This window comes from Saccostrea cucullata, unplaced genomic scaffold, assembly GCF_032062105.1.
Source record: "Saccostrea cucullata isolate Sc308-1 unplaced genomic scaffold, CSIRO_AGI_Scuc_v1 ctg191, whole genome shotgun sequence".
NCBI classification, from domain to species: domain Eukaryota; kingdom Metazoa; phylum Mollusca; class Bivalvia; order Ostreida; family Ostreidae; genus Saccostrea; species Saccostrea cuccullata.
The window spans coordinates 117,960-141,123 of NW_026935443.1; the positions used below are offsets into that span (position 1 = coordinate 117,960).

The 23,164-nt window shown below is 33.2% G+C and overlaps 2 protein-coding genes across 9 annotated transcripts in view; one reads left to right on the plus strand and one right to left on the minus strand.

The window, feature by feature from the left end:
* LOC134242872 (serine/threonine-protein kinase SBK1-like) overlaps nt 1–23,164 on the minus strand; it is a 444,928-nt gene that overhangs the window by 105,696 nt on the left and 316,068 nt on the right. The window lies entirely within an intron of this gene.
* LOC134242859 (paired box protein Pax-2-like) overlaps nt 4,390–23,164 on the plus strand; it is a 55,590-nt gene continuing 36,815 nt past the window's right edge. For 3 of the 8 annotated variants that reach the window (XM_062725006.1, XM_062725009.1, XM_062725005.1), the window contains exon 1: nt 12,593–12,934. In XM_062725006.1, the coding sequence (XP_062580990.1) occupies nt 12,727–12,934 (208 nt within the window). In that variant the 5' untranslated portion in view covers nt 12,593–12,726. Of the gene's footprint in view, nt 4,603–12,239; nt 12,412–12,589; nt 12,935–23,164 lie in introns of those variants that run through there. The other 5 variants (XM_062725002.1, XM_062725004.1, XM_062725003.1 and 2 more) reach the window with 5 other exon arrangements.

Here is a 23,164-nt window from a genome sequence, read left to right on the forward strand (position 1 = left end):
GTTGTTAGTTGATCCTTATCATCTAATATAGACAGGGTAGTTCTATCTCACCTTGGTTGACTGGATTGTTAAAATCTTTAAATACTAATTTTGAAATATTTCATCTTTAGTAAGTGAACTGCAAACCTTGCAAACAAAGACGATATTGTTGCAAGCCTTATCAGTTACTAATTTATTGATCACTTCCGCTTTAGTGAAACGGAAGGATGGGGTAATTTGAATATCGCCTTTAAAATTCCGTACATGGTTCTTAAATATACTTCTTAAACATTACTCTTATTTTGACAAACAGTTCAAATCTTTCTTTCTTTTCATATTTAGGTTAACGCCTGGCAAAATCTGCGACAGAATTCATAATGGAAATGGAGCGATGATCAAACAGTGCATCACTTTATCACGTCACCAACATTATAACAAAATCATGAATTATACATGTATGGCGATAACGAACAGTATTCAAGCCCAATAGTTTATTAAATAATACAAATCAAGAGCAGAGCAAAAACAGACCTCTTAAACATAAGAGGCAGGATCAGGTACCATGGAGGAGTAAGCATCCCCTGTCAACCGACCACACCTACCGTGTGCTCCTTGTCATGTTCGAGAGAAAAAAAGGAAAATCCCAAAATTTATTGTGTAAATAATAGCCGCCTATTAATTAGTCTGAAAAACATTTCTCAGTATTTGACCTAATGATAGAATGTTGCAATTTTGTATTATTTGTTTAATAGCTTTTGGAGCTTGAATATTGTTCGTTATCTCCATATATTTTACTGTATTTGGTCTATAATTTATCTCGTATTAGAAATTGTTCATACGTAAAGCATGCTCTTGCGTATCAAATTGACTGAGAGGCGTAAACCCGTTTGCAGGTGATTAAGGTATATTGCTGCATAAGTTAGGGAAATGAAATATATGGAGATAACGAACAGTTTTGGAGCTCAAAGTCAAATAAAAAATACAAAATAGGAGCAGAACAAACATGGACTTCCGAAACATCAGAGGTGGGAGCAGGTGCCATGGAGGAGTGAGCATCCCCTGTCGATCGATGACACTGGCGGAGTGCCCCATCGTCATGATCGGGAAATAACGGAAATTCCTTCGTCAATTCAGTATGTAAATAGTGGACTAACAGATAGTATGAAAAATGTTAGTCAGCAATTGACTCAATGATACAATGAAGCGCATTGAAGTGGTAAAATTTTTCATTTGGATGAAAAGTCATGTTTTGAACGTCAATTATAACATAACGACACGCCCATTTCTTTAGAAACGAGAAAGAAATATTCGTCGTAATGTTTTAGTACACCCTACTTTGCACGACAAGCAACATCTGTTACACTGAAATCAAGATTTTTTTTAATAAGAAAGAGCTATATATAGAGTCCCCGCTTCTGTAAAACACGCATTGAAACGAATTTGTACATAATTATGATTTTATCATGTTTATTGGAGTTAGCATAACACATGTATCAGTCGAACACGTGCTTACTCGGTGTTTATGTAGACCGTCAATTTGATTGGCTATTATATTCATGGAATACCTGTTCTACAGGTATTCGATTGAATCATTTGACCGATTTTTCCTTTCTAAAGAAATGGGCGTGTCTAAAGATCGCTCAAAATGTTCCATCCAAACGGAAAATTTTACCACTTCAATGCGCTTCATTGTAAATTGTATTTGCTGACAAGGTAATTATATCGACCACAGAACTTACGAAATGATTACTTTAAACGAGACTGCGGATATTCTTGTTTAATCAACTTGTTTGTCAATAATTTACCTCGTTTGAGAAATTGTACATACGTAGAGCAAGCTGTTGTGTATCAAATACAGATATGAATTATCTCGTATGCAGGTGATGAAGGTATATTGCTGCATAAGTAAGGGAAGTTAATGATTGAAAAGTTATCACGTTTATGATAGGCCTTGGTTGTTAAATTACCATTGACGTTTTTTTTTTTCAAGTAAAATATCTAAATATGAAACAGATGTGTCAGACTCTGTGGAATATTTTATTTCAAAGGGGATATAACGTATCGACATAAGAATGAAAATAACCATTGTTAAATGTTTTCTTCCTTTAATTATAAGATTTTGGACAAATTCTTCTTCATAGGAATACAAAAATAGGTCTGTTAATGACGGGTTGCAATTGAAACCCATGAGAATTCCAATAGATTGTTGGAAGACCTGATCTCCAAAACCCACATGATAGTGATTGTCAATCAAAAACTCAAGCATCTTTTTGACTTCAACTTTAGAGTACTTCTGTGTACAATCAGAATGTTTTTTTAACAAACCAAGTTTGCAAATGACCAATGACAAGGTAAGAAAATTTTCTAGTTCCATTTTTATTGAAAATGCAGCTTTTGATGACATCAAAAAGCCTGGACTTTAATTCTTCGTGCATGGAAAATGATTGTGTATAAAGTTGAAAAGTTGTAAGTTTTTAAGATGCTGATTTTGGTCAATCTTGTGATTTCAAATTTTCCAAGAGTTCTTTGGAATTTTTAAGTATCTTAATCTATTTACACCATTTCTCGAATATACATTGTATTGTTGCACAGTACTTTTGATGTTTCTCCTTCACCACTGTTTTAAAATATCTGAGTGAGGAGTAAAGAAAGAGGCTTGGTTGAACATTTACTGGAACCCGCTATGTATCTTTGTCTGTAAGGATTTTTTTTTATATTTCGGTATCCAATATAGATATGATAATTCAAATTCATTTTGGCTGATCGTCAATGACGATTGAAAAAATTAAGTCATTATGCGTATCATAAAGCTTTGTTGTTAGATTTAGGGATAAAGTGGACAAATTAAGACTGATATTGTGTTGGTTTTTATTAATCTCTTCCACCCATAAAAATGTAAGGAGGGGAATAAACCGCAAAATTTGCAATTTGATTTTCTTTCAGTTATATTACTATTTTGAAATGGTTTTAGCTGATACTGGGACAGTTCTTTTTTTTTCAGAAAAGAAGCTGATACATTCAAAAGATATTGATCGATAGACAACAAATGAAAATAGAAACATTCATGTTGTTATAGTAATTAGCGAAATAAATTAAAAGAAAATTCTAAACTAAATTAGCGTTTGTTTGTTTTTTAAATCGAGATTATAGGTTATAGTTAATCTGCAATTCTTATCGAAATCACTTAAAGTTTTAAAATACTTTAGTAGCGAAAGAGAATTTTCTCACATTATAAAAAAAGAGGATATAAATCAATTTGATTACTGAAAATTTTATTAATCTGCTATAATTTAATACACTTGATCTTTTGAGTGAAGCATGTACAGAGAGTGACACGCCGATGAATAAAAACATAAACAAAACATAATTTTATACAATGTAATCAGCATGAAAATAAAAATGAGTTTTTTTAAAGAAAAAGAATGGTTACGAATATCAACGAGGGTTTCATAAATACATGTATATTAGTTATTCTGTTTTATCTGAAGGGGAATAACTCTAAAATCACTACAGTAACTGCTGATTGTAAATGTTATACATACATGTACGCGAATTTCTGTTTAATTTTCAAGCCATTTTATCTCTTCTTTTACTTTTAAAAGATCACAAAAAAATTATTAAAGAATAAAATGCATATTATTTCTTTGACAAAAAGACTTTCTTTTTTGAAGAAAGCAAACAGTTTTAATGGTCAAAATTAATTATTCTTCACGCGAGGATTATCTATAATAATTGTACACTTTATTTTAAACACTATGAAGGCGTCCAGATTAAAGATATTTTTTTTAAGCCACGGCTCGTTATATGAGGTTATGATTGACCATCCCAGCAGGTTACAGCGCTTTGATTCTTTACTTGCTAGTTTTACATATTAAAATGCAGACGGAATATGAACACATGTTGTGCGTTTAAATGAGAGTATCGCTCATTATAAGTTTGCTGGCCAAAATCACAAACAGATGAGCGCACGAGAACAACTTAGTCGTGAGAACTTCAAAATGAAAATAAAATCTGATTGGAAAATTCGTAGTTTTGTCGCTTTTTACATTAATTTTTTGAAAAAGAATCCAATCCTTGAAAATAGAAATTATAAAATATCCCTGGAATTGAGTATCACTTCTACGAATGATGATCCGTCAAATTTCTTGTAAAATACAAATATTCCAGTGTTGATTTGACGCCATTTTTGCCATTAATGAGTAGTTGAGGCTCTCCCGGAGGCATTATAATAGAGAGTGGAAAAGTAAACACTACCCAAAATACAATTATGTCAACTGTTACGGTCCTCCTTTTATATCTGAATCAGGGTGTCGATCGGAGAGCCCGTGTAATAGACCAATAGCTGCCATTGAAATAGCATTTAATTCAAATAAGCATAGCTTGCGGGTAAAGCGTCCTTGGAATGTTTCTACAGGTCGTACGGATTAATTTTCTTCTTTTGTATAGCCGGGTAGAACATGTAAATCTCGCCAGTGAACGGGTCGCTAAGCAGACGGTAGCACGCACCAGAGAGTTTTTTCGGTTCCTTTTCATTGCTCCTCAAAAGAAGTTCCGAATCACTGAAGAGTGCAGCTCTAAACTTGTTTGGTCATCTATGACGATTTGATACGCATCATTTGAAAGGTACGGGACTTTTTTGTTTACTGATCTATTTCTTTCTCCGTAAAAGCGATCAGGGAGCTTCCGTTTCTCTCACAATGTGTGTACATTGTCAACTTGTTGGAATGTCTATGCAAAAATGTGTGTGTGAGTGTGGCTCTACTTAATACGTGTTCATCGCGATGCCTGTATTATACTTTTGTTAAAGTTTTGAAAAGATACAATTAAGTTTAATGTAGTGTGTGCAGATATTTTCAATCTTCGGGCTTCATATGTGCGTGTATCATATTTCGCTTTATTTGATATAGGCTTGGGAAATCCTATTTGATTTCTTTTAAGTAAAGAAAATATAACCTTTTTATAAGGCCTCTACGTCGGTTAGAATTAAAACTTTCAACTATGTTTAATCAAAACTGGAGAGAAAAATTGATTTACAAATACATGTATATAGAGAAAAAAATATTTGAAACAGATTTACGGAATTCTGATTAGAACATTTTTATGGAAAAAAAGTTCAGTAACAGAAAAGATTTCACAAGCCACAAATACTACATATGAATGTATTTCTCTGAGAACGGAAAATTTTACAGTGTCTTTAACAGAAAGGAAGGATAATACCAATTTAATTAGTCACTTTTCTGTCAAGTGTTTTCAAAGCCTCTTGTTTGAATAATCCTTTTCGGGAGAAAAAAAAACCCACGATACATAGAGACTATTACCCCATGTTTCTTTTGGAGGTAATTTTAGCACCCACGTGTGATAATCGGATGCGTGCTGAAATTGACATAGCAATTACATACGCTGTACATTTTTTGTCGACAATAAAAATATATTCTTAAAGTACCCGGAATTTTTCCGAAATTAAATGTGACACGTTTGCGATATTGTAGATAACTTATTCGCAAAATTTATGGGAAATTTATTCGTACAGTTTCTCGTTTACATTTGCAGCAAGAACATAAAAACCGTATTTCAAAGGTAGATGGAAAATTTCATTACCTCTCCAAATCGTTAAATCTACCCGTGTTGAATATTTGAGTCATGTACAACTCATTATGAAAATAGCCCCGAGACATAATTTAGAGGTAAACGATGGATTTTTTTTTAATATTATTTCTTCTATTTAAGAAATATGTTTAAATAAAAAACGCAAGAGTAATGACACTGCAGAAAGTTAAAGGATACAAATGATAAAATAGGTGATCAAGGGATGCGTGTTTTATGATGAAGGCTTTAAACTACGTAAGCTTTCGCGGCATGCAAGAAATTTGAACAAGGTTAATTCATGTCTCTTGCAATATTATAAGATATCTTTTTTGGGTGTATGTATTTGAAAACAATTTAATTGGAAATTATAACAAATCCGTAATTATACATGTTCAAAATTAGAATTGGTTCTTTTATAAAAAGTTCACTGAAAGGACAAGAGTTATCGCACTTTCTGAAAGTCTATTGTCAATGGTTTTTTATGAATTCTATGGTACATAAAAGAAAATGATCAGTCTATCATATATCCATGAAGTTTACATACGTATAATTGGTGTATTCACGAAGTTATGAAAGTTTGCATATTTACATTGCAATAGAATTAGATAGGCATATACAGGTATTTCATTTTGGACTTAATAGCTTTCTAGAAATTTTGCGAAACTTCTTCAAAAATAAGGAATAACTGAAAATTATCACACTCCCTTGTTGCCATTATATGTTGTTCATCAAAATCAATGCAGCTTTGATCCAGGCAATAAGTTCAAAACTTAATGATATTATCACTTTTTTTTTTTTCGATTTCTCCGTTTTATTTTGAGGGGGGTCAAGCGAAGTAATGATGTCCGATATTTGATCCTTACTATACTGTTATTTCACATCTTCACACCTCTACTATTTTCTATGTAAAGTGATATTCTGGTAATAATGAATTCCCTTTTGATGAGATTTTTAGCTCACCTCAACGAAGTTGGGGGGAGCTTATGTGATACCCTCGGTGTCGGCGTCGGCGTCCCAGGTTAAGGTTAAGTTTTTTGGAGCAGTTTTCTTTTTAATTACTTCTGTGTCCTATACTGATTAGACATGCATGGAAGATGGTTTTAGTGTGTTTTATTGTACCAGACAAAGTTTCAGATGCTGCAATTTCAGCAAAGGAATTACCAGGTTAATGTTTTTGGAGCAAGTTAACATTTTTGGTGCAGTTTTTGGTGTGGGTTTCATTTCCAAAAAACTATAAGCCCTATGTTGACCAAACTTGCATGGATGATACATCTAAGGATGCATACTACTGGGCTTGCTTCGGATGCTGAATCTGACCTACATTTTCCGGTTGAGTGAACAGGTTAAAGTTTTTGGTGCAGGTTTCATTTCAAAGTGATTATGAGCCCTATGTTGACCAAACTTGCATGGATGATACAACTAAGGATGCATACTACCGGGTTTGCCTCGGATGCTGAATCTGACCTACATTTTCCGGTTGAGTGAACAGGTTAAAGTTTTTGGTGCAGGTTTCATTTCCAAGTAACTATGAGTTCTTTAATGACCAAACTTGCATGGATGATACATATGAGGATGCATACTACCAGGCTTGCTTCGGATGCTGAATCTGACCTACATTTTCTGGTTGAGTGAACAGGCTAAAGTTTTTGGTGCAGGTTTCATTTCAAAGTGATTATGAGCCCTATGTTGACCAAACTTGCATGGATGATACATTTAAGGATGCATACTACCAGGCTTGCTTCGGATGCTGAATCTGACCTACATTTTCCGGTTGAGTGAACAGGTTAAAGTTTTTGGTGCATGATTCATTTCCAAGTAACTATGAGTTCTTTAATGACCAAACTTGCATGGATGATACATCTTAGGATGCATACTACCAGGTTTGCTTCGGATGCTGAATCTGACCTACATTTTGTGGATGAAGGAAAATGTTAGTTTTTGGTGCAGGTTTCATTTCCAATTAACTATGAGCCCTATAATGAGCAATCTTGCATGGATGAGGATACATCTTAGGATGCACACTAGTGGACTTGCTTCGGATGCTGAATTCGACATACATTTTTCAGATAATGGACCAGGTAAAAGTTATTGCTGCAGGTTTATTACCATAAAACTATAAGGCTTATATAGCAAACTTGCACAAATGATGCATCAAGGGATGAAAACTCTCAAATATGCGTCCGATGCTGCATTTTTATTACATTTTCATGAAGAAGAACTAGTTTAAATATTTTATATAGGTTTATTTCAAAGTATCAGATTAAAATTGCTTAAATATTTTCATTTTTGGAATGTACACATTTTGTTGGTTAATTGTGTGACTTTGCCTTACTTAAAGACAACATTCGTTGAGGTGAGCTCTGTAATCTCTGATTACCTATGTTTAAAAGTTATGACACATGTACCTAGTAAGTTTTTAAAAGTTTTCCCAGAAGTTTTGATAACCAGTATAACTTCTGTGTCTTTGGGTGCATGTTAGCCAGTCAAAAACCCAAAAAGAACTGTATAATACATATTTTTCCAACTGATACTTGTTGTGCAACTGACTGGGTTCAATTTAAAAACAGAATGAAATGCTACAAAGGCAAAAATTTTTTTTTAAAAGTGCAGAAATAACCTCATTTTCCAGTCACTAAAATGGCAAGTTGAATTTAAGTCCTATTTGCTTAGTCAATAGAGTAGTTTGATTTCCAATTTGAAGTTGATAATATCTGTTAAAAAAAGAAAAGAACCTCATATTTCAATTCCTCAAAACAGCATTACGTCGCTGATGGCTCTCCAGAGTAATCTATAACTGGAGATTACCTTCTTATACCTAGCCTACCTCGTTAGCATATATTATCAAATTTCCATTTTATCTCTCCCGTTTGGACATTGCAAAAATCATGATCAAAGAGTGAAAATGCTATTTGATTTTGGCTTTGCGTTTGTTTCAAAATTGATTTCAAATTTTGTTCCCATGAATTATTGAATGCCTTTCGATGAATTAGTTTGTGAAGTGAGACGTTCAGTAATGAACACATCGCTTTGACTCTTGCCGTTAAGATCCCACAAGAAATTCAAAAGTTGATGGAAATCATTTTTTAGATAACTTCATTTTCAAAATTGTATTTTTCATTTCATTTTTATGAACTAATAACAACAGTAAATATGTCTTTTGGGGTCGTTATGCTATTTTCAGAACGAGATACTATTAAGCTCACATCGACGAAGTCGAGACGAGCCTTGTGCCACAGCACAAAGATTTTGAGCAAAACCACTCAAAGTAGCCTTAAGCCTACCTGGACGTCCAAACTTGTGTAGAGAAGGTATTTAGGGATGCACTTCACGTGACTAAACGCATTTTGAATCCGCTTCTTATATAGAATTGGCCCGTTTTCCAAGTAACTGTAATTTCCAATGTTTTTAAACTATCATGTGAATGTATCTAGGGATGCACACAGCCAGACGTGCTCAGGATGCTGCATTTGGCTGACTCTTTCTGGAACATCGAACAATTTAAATTTTAGAGCCGATCCATTCCAAAGTAACAATAGCCCTACTTGGACCTTATATGGATAATGCAGCTAGGAATGCATCATACTTGACCTTCACCCAACTTATTTTTTTCAAGTGATTGAATAGTCAAAGTCCATTCCCAAGTAACCATGAGATCTATCCAAACCAAACTTGCATTCATGAATGATATAGGGATGGGAACATACTACCAGAACTTTCATTTGTTACGAGACTTTGCCCTACCATTTATACTTTGGTTTTCGAGAGAGAGAAACGAAAAATCTTTTTGGCTGTGCATCTAATTGACTGATATTATTTCAAAGAATACTATTATTTTACCATAAAGTTTTTAAAGTCTTAAATGGCTTATAAAGCTATCTTGTTTCTTTCAATAAAAAGTGGACAACAGTTTAATGCTTTATTAAATCTCCTTCTTAAGTCCTTCCTGGTTTCTTTCTCCCAAAACTGAAAGTTGCATGAATATGACCTTTGGTAGATACCGCCTGCAAGACACGACAATTAAATGCTGTCACTGGTTTTAAGATTCAGAAAAACCCTGTATGAACTATTTGGGGCACGAACCATACTCTGTAAACAGTTCTGTACTTGCTTCAGTCTCTCACCTGCTTTTGTTTGCACAAGCAATGTTCAAAATTGCTTAGAAAAAGTATAACATTAAGTTATTTTTAAGATATAATTTTTTCTGTTTTCCTGGTGCTGTTTCCAGCCAAATTAATGACATGTATTAGATAAAATAATCAAAAAGTAGGTTAAGTTTATTACATCCACTAACAATCTGGCTTAAATTTTATTCTGTTAAATGAAAAAAAATCTTTCATCTATATTATACACTTTAATTGCTTGAAAGAAAACAGTGCAATCCTTTGGTATACATAACGAAATAACCAAACTGATCTGTTTCACAATAATAAATAATAAAAACACTTTCAATTCGAGCGCAGGGCCAATTTATTCACCAAAATCAACACTGGAACATGGGTTACAATACTAAAGCAAATTCAAACTGGTCAGAGATTCAATGACAGAGAAAATGAAAAGAAATTGGAAAAAAAGGGAGTGAGAGGAACAACTATCAAGGTGCTAGGACAGACAGCATCATAAATTTCAGAAAACACATTTCTAAAGGATTTGTTTTTGTTTTGGGTAAACATTAGTTCATATATATATTTTTACAATCTAATAAAAAGCAATAGTTTCATCTATTTTCATTTATTAACATCTGGGTCTACTGGAATGACTGATGCCCAGATGATCTTTTCTTATGATGACTAACTCTTTACATAATTCTTGGACGAAATAAAATTCTAATATATTCCAAAAAAGACTTTACTACTGTATTCTTTAATCACATTTTTATTCATAAATCATAAAATCATGCAAACATGTGTTACAGAAAAAGAAAGGCAATAAAATAAATAAAATGAAATAGAATAAGAGTTATATAGAAAAGAAATATTTAAATATAAAAGCATTTTTTTAAAGTCACAAAAAGATATAATTGTCCATCATACACATATGCCAGATGACATGACATTTACTTTAATGAAAAAAGGAAAGCTTATTAAAATGCATATCTGTTCGTTTTTCAAAAAAAGTAACATTTATAAAATAAGCTCTGCAGATAACATTTTTATAATATTTTTATTATCAAGTGACCTTGGAACATCTGTATTTGTAACGACTTTTAATAACCTTACCTTCTGTGACCCCTGTGTTCTACTTTCCGTTGACCTTAGGGTCTTCATAATAAAATTGTATACTTTGTACTAAAACCAACTCTTCATGCTTTTGTACGGACTGCTTACTCATGCGTCTAGTATTACCATACGATGATATTTAAAACCTCAGCCCAAAATCCTTAATGCTTACAGAAATGAACCGGATGTATTGTTTTATTTCTAAAAGTTTTTACCCCTAATAGTTCAATTATGGCCTTCTCAATTGCTTAAATATTCATTTTACTTCTCTTATCGTGCGATTTTTTGCTTAAACCAAAAATTCGTTTGCTTCAAATGTTAATTTAAAAAGTCGATCTATGATAAAGAACCTGTTGACAATTCATATGGGCATATTGCTAAGTTTTCTATTACACGTACTCAGTAGTGTCATAGTGTTTTTCTAAAACCAAGAACCCCATCCCAGTAGCGTGCAGAATGTAATTAGAGCCATGTCAGTTAGAATGGGTCTGCAGACAAAATGATTATCAGCTTTTATTATTCAGAGTCCAAAAATAATGCCAAAACAGGCCCTCTTAAAAAGAAAATTTACCTAAACAGAATGAATACCGCCAATAATGTGTCTAAGGTGTGTAATACCCTCTTACAATGGGGTATTATTCAAGAAATGAAAAAGGAATACGATATTTGCCAAAGTTATGTGCGCTCCACTTGGGTTTTATATATGCCTTCGGTAAATATGAAGCACACACACTTATAAAATCTGCTCTTAGATTTATCCAGGTAAAAGTTTTTCTTTCTGATCATGCCTGGAGGGTCTGCGACAAAAATGGCCGCCCTTATAGATTTTGTTGATATGCAGGATTTAATCTAGCAAAACAAACTCAGGGTAACTTAACTCCCTGTCCATTGTTCATTCTTTTTTTTCCATTTTGTATCCTCTCTGGTATGAAAAGAAGTGATAGACCCAAGTAAAGCATTGCACAGTCTGCAAGATAAGATCATTTATCTTTTTTTTCTAGCATGCATTTTTTTTTTCATTTTTCCATCAGATGAAGATTGTGAATGACAAATGTTCAACCTATCCTTAACCACTTGGCTCAGATATATCAATCATAAAAACCTATTGTCGTCATAACCTTAATTATAACATTTTTAGTATGAAAGATTTGTCATGCAAATCCACGCCCCGTTTTAGCGGCCCCTGTTCACCTGGTGTTGAGTTTCGGGCATTATATGGATCAGGTAGCAAAATTCAGGTGATTAACAGAACAATACCCTAAAATATGATCCTCAGTACCCCCTTATATGAAAATAAGCTTCCACATACCAAGTAAGACAGCCTCACATATTAAAAAGTATGTCGCCTGTTAGCAAAACACCACGTCGATGACGATGCCCTTTAATGGCGGGAAAGACAAGGTCGACCAATCAACACTCAGGTAAATCTTTAAATATGCATGAAGGTAAAAAATAGACAAAATCATTACAACGGATTTTGCCAGCTTTTGTAAACGTATCGTCCATTTTCCCAACTTGAACAGGTTGGTATCCACTTCCGATGCGTTGTTGTTGAAGAAACTGGCTTCGGTTTCTTTCTTTAAACTTGTATGTCTGGTCCGAAACACGGTTGACTGGACACCATCGACAGGTAGTGTATATACTCTTTATTTTCTTCACGCATGTTTGCTCCGACCTGCGAACCGCTGCGCGGCTTTACATGGTTGCCTTCTGTCAACATTTCTTACGGAAGTTTAACCATGAGAGCATTACAAACTTTATGAATGATCGGTGTTTGTTATGATTCGCTGGAATAACTTCTTTGACACAATTTCACAACTATATCTTTCCAGAGGAATCACGGAGACGGATTTTCCTTTCTACGGATACTTTCCTTTCTTGAATCCAAGTCTCGCCGTGGGTAAAAGCCATCATCGTGGAGGTCCTACACAGTCAAACTGAAAGTATGGAGGCTGCTCCTGATCGGGACCAGACCCCCGAAGAGCATGACGAGCAAGTTGCTCAACCGACCATCATTACCCTCATCCCCGTCTCACAAGACGAGATCCCAACCATGCCTGAAATGTCCCAACCCAGTGAGACCAACAACAACACAATCGTAACCAATGCAGTTGTTATTACTAATGACGGCTCTGCGAAAGTTGTTGGAAAAGGTAAGGACTTTTCTTTTTTTGGTCCTCCACGCTTTTTGGTTCTCACTCAAGCAGCAAATCCAAAACATTGGACACCGAGAAAGAGAAATGAGTGCACTTAGGTACATTTAATACCATAAGGTGTACGATTGTTTTGATGTGTGCATTTTTGCAAAAGTGGATTTATATATTTTTTTCAATCGAATTTCACTTACGGAGAAAGGGACTTCTTTTTTTCTAAATCAATACTTGTATTTCCCTTCAGTTGGTAAATATTTAGGTTAAAAATCGACAACCTAAGCCACATGCACATAATACAAACACATATTTTCATCATGAAATTAATATGAGCGGACATGCTTGTTCATCAAATGTATGTCAAATATGGCCCCTGGACAAGTGTTACTTTACCACTTATTATTAGTGTGCCACCTTTCCATTTCATTATGGCCTTACAAGCCCAGCAGATAAAAAATGTCCATCGTAATATTAATTTAGAGGAAAAATACAACATGATCCAAAAAGTAATGGAATATGTGTGCTAAGGATCCAGAATTTTAATTCTTTAATAATTTTTTTAATCGAGCTCAGCTTACCTTTTCTGAAAGGAAAAGTTTTCTTCTCTCCATTTCAATTTTTGGCAAAACTAGGAAAGATCAGAAAGGGTGGCCCTGAAAGGTACCGATTCAATTAAAAACGCTCCCAGACCGTGTGAAAGGGCCTTTTGTGTGACATCTTTATACACACCCTTGAGATATTTATAATATATCGAAACAATTCTTTAATTCTCTGCAATCCTGGGTTTAAATCAAATACGAAAATATCCAGTCTTTTGTTTGGTCTCCATTTATTGGGCGATTCTCAGCTTGAGGCTTGAGGACGAAGGGTAAGTCTAAATACTTTGTTTGACTCTCAAATCGTCAAATTACCACCAACTAACTACAATGCTCGTCCATAGATGATAGAGATTATAGTTTACAGGTTTCCCCCATTTTCCCTCGGTATTAATTGGAGTCTTATACTTCATATTATTCAACTAAAATAAATGAGACAGAGCTATTATTATGCTAAACCATTTAACACAATGATGTATCAAGTAACGAAATATTAGCCCAGCTGTTTGGCGCATAAATAGTTTCGAATGGGGATCAATACTGAAAAAAGGTCTTATTTTGTTGAAAGATGTTATTCTATTAATAATTAAACGACAGGTTGAATAATTAAATATTGTGATGAAAAATTAATTCTCAAATTTTGAGGTGCTCGGCATCTCTTGAACAAATAGAAGAAGGATCTATGATTTTTTTTTCATTTTACTATGGCAAACGTCAAGCGTCCCATTTTGAGCTGAAATCATCAAGGCCATTACTGATGAAACACATTTTCTCGAAAATCTAGATACTAAATACGATAAAAACCATTTCCATTATCACCCTGAGTAAGGGTAAAGATAATTAAAGTTCATTTGTCGAACCTGGGCGCCTATTACTTGTATCACCTTGAAGATGGCGACCCTTAGGGTACCAGGTTTTCAGAAGGATCTATGTAGTTGTTATCTAGGTCCATCAAAGTGACCAGTGCAAATTGTCCCGCAGCAAAATAGACAATTGTTGGAGATATTTATTTTTCCCAATCATTCTGTGCGTGTACGCTGGGTCGTGTTTGTATGGCTTCGATTAAAAGACAATAAAATAGATCCTCCATTCCGCATTTCAAAGACATGTTGGATTGTTTGCGAGGATAATTTTTCATTCTATTTCAAATTCCTTTTTTCCTTTAATCATTTTGTTCATGTGTCTGTTTGCAATAAGAGCCAAGGTTTTTAACTATTGACGGATATACATAAGTTTTGATGGGCAGAATTTGTCTTTTTTCCCCTATCGATAGTTTATAATGAAGTTTCGAAAGTAGTCCAAACGAAGACCGCATTCTGGAAAATGAACAATGGGGTGATACGACTGAATAATTATTGTAATTAAAGCCTTCATAAATCATTCTGGTGATGTTTGAATTCACTAATAATTCGAGAGAAAAAACGTTCTGAATTTATGACGACAGGCAGGAAAAATCATTTAAATCATCGATATATTAACAATAAATGTATCCTAATTACTACGTTCCCTCCATAATTTTTCTATAATGACATCTTATCTTCCTCCAATATCTTTTCAAAAATAAATACCTTTTTTCAGACAAGACTCTCCATTACTTGGTCTTTGTGGGTTTTATTACTACAAAAACTTTTTTCCTTCCTTTTATATGTGGTTGTTCCATTTGAAAGTGAACCACTCCACATTGGGAGGTTTTTGCAGCGTTGTGTGACATGTATAAAAATGACCCTTTCTAAAGTTGTTTTGGGTTTTCCAACAAGTATATTTTTTCTGTAAATGTAAATTACAAAATTTGAACCTTTTACTAGTATTTGCAATTTATCTAGAAGTAAAGATATGGGAAAATACGGTGATAATAATATTTTTATTTTATTCTCAAGAGAATTTGGGAATCATGAATTATTAGTTAAGACATATGATCTAACAGTGCAGCAATATATATCCATAATAAAATCAAGTGTGTAAAATATGCGCATAATAATAAAAAATAAGGCGACAATGTGAGAGTTTTGTATTGTGTGTTGATTGAACACCAGTCCACAGGAGTAAAAGACTAAGTAAAGGGATATTTTCCTTATTTACATGAACAAGAAACTGGACTTTTCTGCAGCATCTTCTGAATTTTTTTTTTTAAATACTTCAGTAATTAATAAAAGATTAACGAAATATTTGTGCTCCAAAAATAAAACTTTTTTGGATGCATATGATAATATACAAGTATTTCTTTATTTGAAAAATAATGACACAATTTTTTTTTCCTCAAAAGATGTAATGTAGATATTACAATGAATGTAAAAGTTATTTTGCCAAGTGCCCTCACTTTTGACAAAATGTTACTATGGTATTCAAAACATCAACTTTAAGTAAGAATTTTGATGATATCCCAAAGAATGAGAAATATATTGAGGCACTTAAAGATATTTATAAAAATGAGTTTTGTTGTAATTAGCATTGACAAAACATACTTGGCCATTACAAGTAGATCCATCATTTATTCCCCTTAAACACAACATGAAGTGCTGGTATAACATTGTTATAATGTCCCTACCTCATTGTATTTCCCTATAGGTTTTTAAAATTCTAAAGTGAAAATATCCCCTATCAGTTGCATCTGTTTAATATACATTTCATGTAAATTGCAGCTTTCCATTTAGAGGTAGACGGGAAAGGGGACTTAAAAGTAAGCCTTTTTATGCGTGATGCTTATGAAAAACTTTATCATTGTGATAAATTATTCACTTTTTAGAGTTATCTTAATCATCAGATTCTCCGAAAACAGAAATACAAATTAAAGTTTCTCGTGCGAAAATGAGATTTCTTTTCGGAAATGTACTGAAAATTTTACTTTGATATGTAATGTTCTTAAGATTAAAAGATTTCAACTTTAAGTTTTATTGAAAGCACCCATTCAATTAAAATATTTTCAAACGGATCGATAAAAAATTGAAGAAAATATATGAATGTTATTTGAAAGTTATAATTATAAACATTGAATATTTGGTATATTCAAGATTTTTTTCTTAATTTTCTTTTTGGCATTTAACATTTATGTTATAAAAGAAATTCTTCTCATCTCTCTTGATATCAATTTTGGTACAAGTCAACAGCAGAATCATCTAAAATCATTGTTGATACATGTTAATATTTATGCTCAAGAAACAATGTTTTTGGACAAGTGATGACAATTTTTTCTCGTATAATAAAATATATATTTTTTTCCTTTCATCAAAAAAAAATTAATGAAATGGTAAGACACCGAAAAGAGTAAACTAAAATAAAAATGAATGAAGAGGTTGATGACATTTACGACACTAAAGAAGGACACAATCATTCTTCATTTTAAGTGAGTGGTATTCAATGTGCTCTTTCCCTTTACTGAGTCACGTGATTTGGACATCTTCTTTGGTATTTCAATTTATTTTAACATCCTGTTCAGTAATGTCTGTAGTATGAATCTTAGTTCACATAGAAAGCATACTTTGGCCAATTTTCTGGTCCTCGTGTAAACAAAATTTTTGGTGTGGGGCTAGGTCTTTGTCCGTTACATTGCAGGATGTTTGTTTTCTACTCCTTTGTAACATTGCTGTAATGTTGTGTTGTGCTATATTCTGTGTGCAGGACTTCATTGTTGCTCTGTTGTTTGCAAGCAAGTGCAGTGGCTATACGTAAGGAATATGCGTGTTGATATTTTGATATCGATTTCTTTAAAACAGCACCTGATCAATAATAGATATGTTGACTCAGTTTTCTTTCTAAAAGGATATACTCAAGCAAAAATGCTCAACACGTTCTAAATAACAGCAATTGCAAAGTCGTGTTATCAAAGGATCTATTAGGTCAATGTCTTGGTAAAAAGTAAATGATTAACAATATTTGTTAATTAATATAATAACAATATTTGTTAATTAATGTAATAACAATATTTGCTTTTAAGGATTGTTGTCTTTTTAATTTTATTTTCTTATTTTTTTTTTATTTAGAATCTTTGTTGGCAAATGGGAGATTTGAATCACAGTCACTTTGGATTTGTTGCTTGTCGTGAACATGTGAAATAATTGCATTTAGATGCCGTAAGCTTTAAAGATTTTTTTTGTTGAGATTTTATAGCATAGTTTTCGAAAGCCAATGTACAGAAATAAAACCTGTACATTAGAATTTACTTTACACGCTCTTTTATCCTCTCATTGCAAAGGAATCATTTTCCTGATGAAGCACGTTTAGCATGTGAAGATGTGTTTGTAAAGCATGTTGACTCAAAACCAACACACCGTCATTAGAATTATTTCTGAAGTAACTATGTCAATTTACTTTCACATCTGCTCGCATTGCCCCTTCTCTTTCTCTAAGTATATGCCCATTTTCTCCCCTATATTGCGGATTAAATTCTCTTTTAAAGATTTCGGCAAACTTCATTTCCATAAGGAGAATTTCGGTCAATATTACAACATTATGATTTAAGTAAACAAAGTTGGATAAGGAGGTGCTCTTAGGATGTAGACTGTTTTACTCCCGTATGTACTCCAGTTCGTTGTCAATATTATGGATATTTTAAGGTCAGCAATGGGTACCTTGCTGACTCAAAGGATATACGGCATTGTCTTTGTTGCCAACAGATTAGCATCAAAATATTTCCTTTTCAAAAAAAAAAATTCCCCCCAAAAGATCATTCTATTTTACAAAGTATAGTTTGACAAAAGAAACTTCCTTGGCCCAGAGACAATCATATTCACTTCAAAACGAAAGTTCTTTGGCAAAGGGAGGCTTCGTACATTGTAAGAGGAACAACGTCTGATTTCTTGACATTCATGTACTATTGCCAATATATTCACCAATAAAGTGAGAGTCGTTTGAGAGGTCTGTACGACTTTGCGGTGGGCTTACTGACGTATTATTATAACCCACAGTAGGAAGAATTCCACTTGTGTAGGACTGAGATTATTTTGTTGTTTTGGATTGAATATGCCTGAAAATGTTTTTTCCACTACCTGGTGAAAAAGAAAGCATCGGTACCGGTATATTAGATGTGGCCTTTTTAGGCCCAAAGAATTTGGAGAGGAAGATTTTAATGTAAATATACTAGTAGTTTGTGTGAATAGAACCTATTTTCTTGACCACCAAAAGAAGGGACCTGTTGAAAATTAAAGTGATTCAAAACATTATTCTAATGATTACATGGAAGTGAAAATTAAAAAAAACTTGTAAAAATTCAAAATAGATCCATTCTGTATACGTGACAAAGTAGGTTACAAAATGGTAATTAGATATTGTGAAATTTGAAGGAACTATATATCATCCCACAAATTCTTTGTGCTATCAAATTGTCTTTGTTATGTAAAACAAAAAAAAGTTCTTCTCAGGTTTTCTCCCATAAAACCTCGCAACAGATATAGATGCCAAAGATATTCACTTTGAGATAGATATTTGTGGGGGGAAATGATATCATTTGTGTAACTATATAAATGTAGTTGATTCTTAATACTTGATTTACACAAATATGGGAACACGCATCTATCATGAAAACCCGAACAAATTTAACAGTATGAATAAAGACTAAAAAAAAGTTTACAAAGAGCCCCAACAGTACTTAAAAGTTTCAAATTCATATTTACTAATTTGACAAAGCGGTTGCATTTTATGCTTACTTGAAAACATTAAGACACAATTTCAATAAACAAAACATAAAGTGATTTAAAATCATATTGTGATTTCATTTTTTAAAAAGGCAAGTTCATTACAAAAAATTGGAATTTTGACTTTTTAAAGGTTATCTGTTTCTTTCATTATTCTAATCCTTTTAGAAATTTTAAGTACAATTTTACAGTTTTAAGGGAAATTTTAGTTTTTTTTCAAGGATTGGAACCATAGCATTTTCAGTCAGATTTCCTTTGATTATTTTATTTTCTATTTTTAAAAAATAATTCTTTCCAAGTAATCATTAATTTTCAGAACATACTTCCATTATTCATTATAGATCATTCAAGCCCGGGAAATATAATGTTTTTGACAACTTTTTTTACATGCAAGAATGTCAAACATTTGTGTTCAAAGAAACACAGTATGAATTTGTGATGAGTTCTAGAGAAAGTATAATTTATGCATTTATTCGTTTGGATCTATTTTTTACATGTTATTTCATATTGTCGTAAGGTTACAAAGATCCTCTATTATGTCACTTAATTACAAAAAAATATATAAGGTGTTTTTCTAATTCGTGCTGTTAATTTATTGACAAAACAGCAAATAATGGTATGAAAATTCTTTTGAAATTTTTTTATGCTAAATATTTTTCGAGGCTTTGTTAAATACACACCTGTTAACTAGGGACTGGATTCATTTCATCAAGACCACGGGTCATCCATATACATATGATCTATATGTTGGCTATTTGGGTCACTTCCCTCAATGGCATGCACCTAACGGGACTTGTACTGGATTGTAGGTCACGGAGTAATGGTGTTACTGCACTAATCTGCTTCTTGAGTATATATTTTGATCGTTACACTCCTGCGCTTTCCAATAAGGCTTCCGGGGGCTTAGACAGTCGCTGGACCTTGCAAGTGAACTTCAGATTATTGTATGCAGGTCTTCTTTTTTTAAATAACGCCATATTGTTAAACCTTGATATCGATATGCTACTTAAAATATTTGTCTGGAATACACATTCAGACTTGAGTAATTTTTAGAGTATTTATCGCCAACCATGTATGACTTTCATTCATAGAATGCTGAGTGTAACAGATTTTGTCATATTTCCGTTAAGGTGTTCTGAGTCGCTTCGTTGCTCATTCATTTCGAAGAGTGTATTGGTTGTGGTTGTGATTTCCAAACAAACCAAACGAGAGAACGGCAGTTTGTCAGATATTGGACAAATTGAGGGTGCTCTTACAAAATGTTTATGGAAGATATGTCAATACTTGACTATTAAATAGAGAGCGTTTTACAAAGAATTTTAAACACAAGGAGAATCTGCGTCGTCGATGTGTTTGCAATGGTAATGATTTGTGCTTCAATTTGCAATGCATCCTTGTTGAACAGATTTAAATTGGACCTCTCAGAGAAATTCTCCTATACCATGATGCTTTCTAAATCGTGGTCTTTTTTTTATTATTGACAACTGACATTCACCTACCTGACAGACTATTCATTTTTATTCTACCTGTCTCGAAGTGGTGTATCAAACAAAAACTTCAATATATTCTCTATTGTTCAAACAACCCGGTGAAAACCCTGTTTATTGATAACTCCCTGAAAGAAAGAGTGCAAATTGTGAACCTGGATATCAAAAGGAAAACTGTGACAGTTAATTGAATTTACAAATTTTAATTAGTCACCCAGAAGAGGTCTTTCAATGTCTCTGCAAGAGGTCCGCCACTGAGTGCTTCGTTTCTGAAAAGACCCAATATACCCGAGTCGGGATTGTCTTTTCAGAGTCCGGTTAGGCTAGATTATTTCATCGAAAACTTTACCTGCAATGTCGCGATGGAAACCATGTATTAACCTTTGTTGGACACCTAGGGTGCGTTGGGTGTGTTAAAAAGGGTAGGATCTTCTTCCGACATGTTGAGCAATTCAATGTCGCCTTCCTTTCTGGTGTGAAGGTGGCCATCAATGATAAAATTATGGTGAAAAAGATGGCGGTATTATTCAACTAGGACCATTGGGTATTGAATTGGTTTTGTTAAGATGGTCTTTGTTGGAGGTCTATGAAATTGCACTGATTTGACGCCTCATAAGTGTTAACCACTTAACTCAGTATCTAATAATGGTCGTCACAAGTACTAGTATTTCATTTAAATATAATTGTTGAAGGGAATATTATGATCTAAAAATTTATGCAGTTTCTGTTTGCATGCAATCTTTTGAAGCAAAGGAAAGAGAAAACTATTATATCTACTGGTTTAGTGACGGTGTTAGTAGGAGCTGCAGGCTATATTGACAAAAATGTTAAAAAGCAAGAACTGTAATTGTTTGTCTACTTCTTATGCGGAGAGTCTGTGGTTATAAAATTGTGTTTTTCATTGATTTAAAATCTCTTTTGAAGCCACATGTATATTTAAACAAGGAATGTGTTCACAGTTTGAATTAGGCGTGTAATTTTACAGTGGCAAGTCTTTCATTTCACCTTAAAAAAATATTTGTTCTACTTCAGTTTTGTCTTCTCCTTCAAAATCCAGTTAATTTTCTAATCTTCTGAATGACCTAATGTTTGGAATTCGGCTTTATTTTCGCCCATCCGAACAATAAAGCGGGGCGATTAAAATTCAAGTAAACAAGTCCGGATATATTTTAGTTGCACCTGTGGTTCAGGATTTTTTTTAACCGAGGTTCATAAATACGGAGAGCATGCAAGTACCCGCCATATTGTCGCTGGGATATTTATACCCTGAATAGGCGATCAGTGTGATAACATCATAGTCCGGGTGCTTTTACTGGGGTTTTATGTTTTTCTCCAAGATCCATTGTTTGGTTTTCACGCCATCTCGGTACCTGATACGTTGGTAGGGTCCCACGAAAAACGATAATGCTACATTGACTTGAGACCGCTTACAATTATAAATCTCACATGCAAGGTGGAATTTCCATAGAATTTGGCATTTGTGTGTTTATATATGCAATAAACAAACTTTAAATAAAACAACCCAGAATACAGGATGAGTCGTTGTATACCTATCTTGTTGCAAAAAAGGTTCTACCAAATTCTTTGAAGTTCAGTGTTTATTTTGTTTGAAGGAAGAAAATAAAAAAAAAGTGATAGAAAAAAAAAACAATTTTGAAAGAGAGGGGAGAGAGTGAGAGTATGCATGTGTGTGTGTGTGTGTTTAGAAAGAAGACTACTCAAGGATGACACGTGACACACAAATATTACTTCATTAATTCTTGTCACCTGTATGCCACCGGAATGTCTCTGGTATTATTCATTCTTCCCAGCAATTGCAAAATATTGTAAAAAGACGAAGAGGGATTGTCTGTTTTGAATATTTTTTCATGATTTTTTGTGGAATTTCCAAGAAGTTCGCCATAATGGTCAAACCAAATATGTATGATCATATAAAGGCAATTTTGAAACAAATCATATTTCATAATATTTGAAAATGAAAAAGGGGAAAAAATTAAACATTAATTTAAGTGGTAACCGCAAGGCATTATGCATGCAAAAAAGTTGAAATAATTATATGACCAGCCTACGTTTTGTAGCATTTAATTATACAATAAAGCAACATACAATCATGATGGCATCAGTTATGATGAAACGTTTTGATTTTATGACTTAATACTTAATTTACATATCATCTGTTGGAATGTTCTTACAACTTTATCAAGAAAGCGTTACCGAGCATAAACATGACATTTTGGTGACCGTAGGCGCTCTTGTACCCATGTAACACAAATAAACAGATAGTTATCGCCCCTCTTGCTGTAAATTTTACTCTAACTAAAGCATGTTTGACATTTTTTTTTTCAATGTCCATTTGACTATTGTTACTTATGGATTGTAAAGTGTAGAGACACTCACATTGGGCTATGATCATGTTAAATGAATTATCATCTTCTATGGAGAACCATGCCAATTTTAATGGTAAGATATTAACTTCTCATCTAGTTCTATATTTAATATCTGAAGATGTTTAAAAAAAATAAT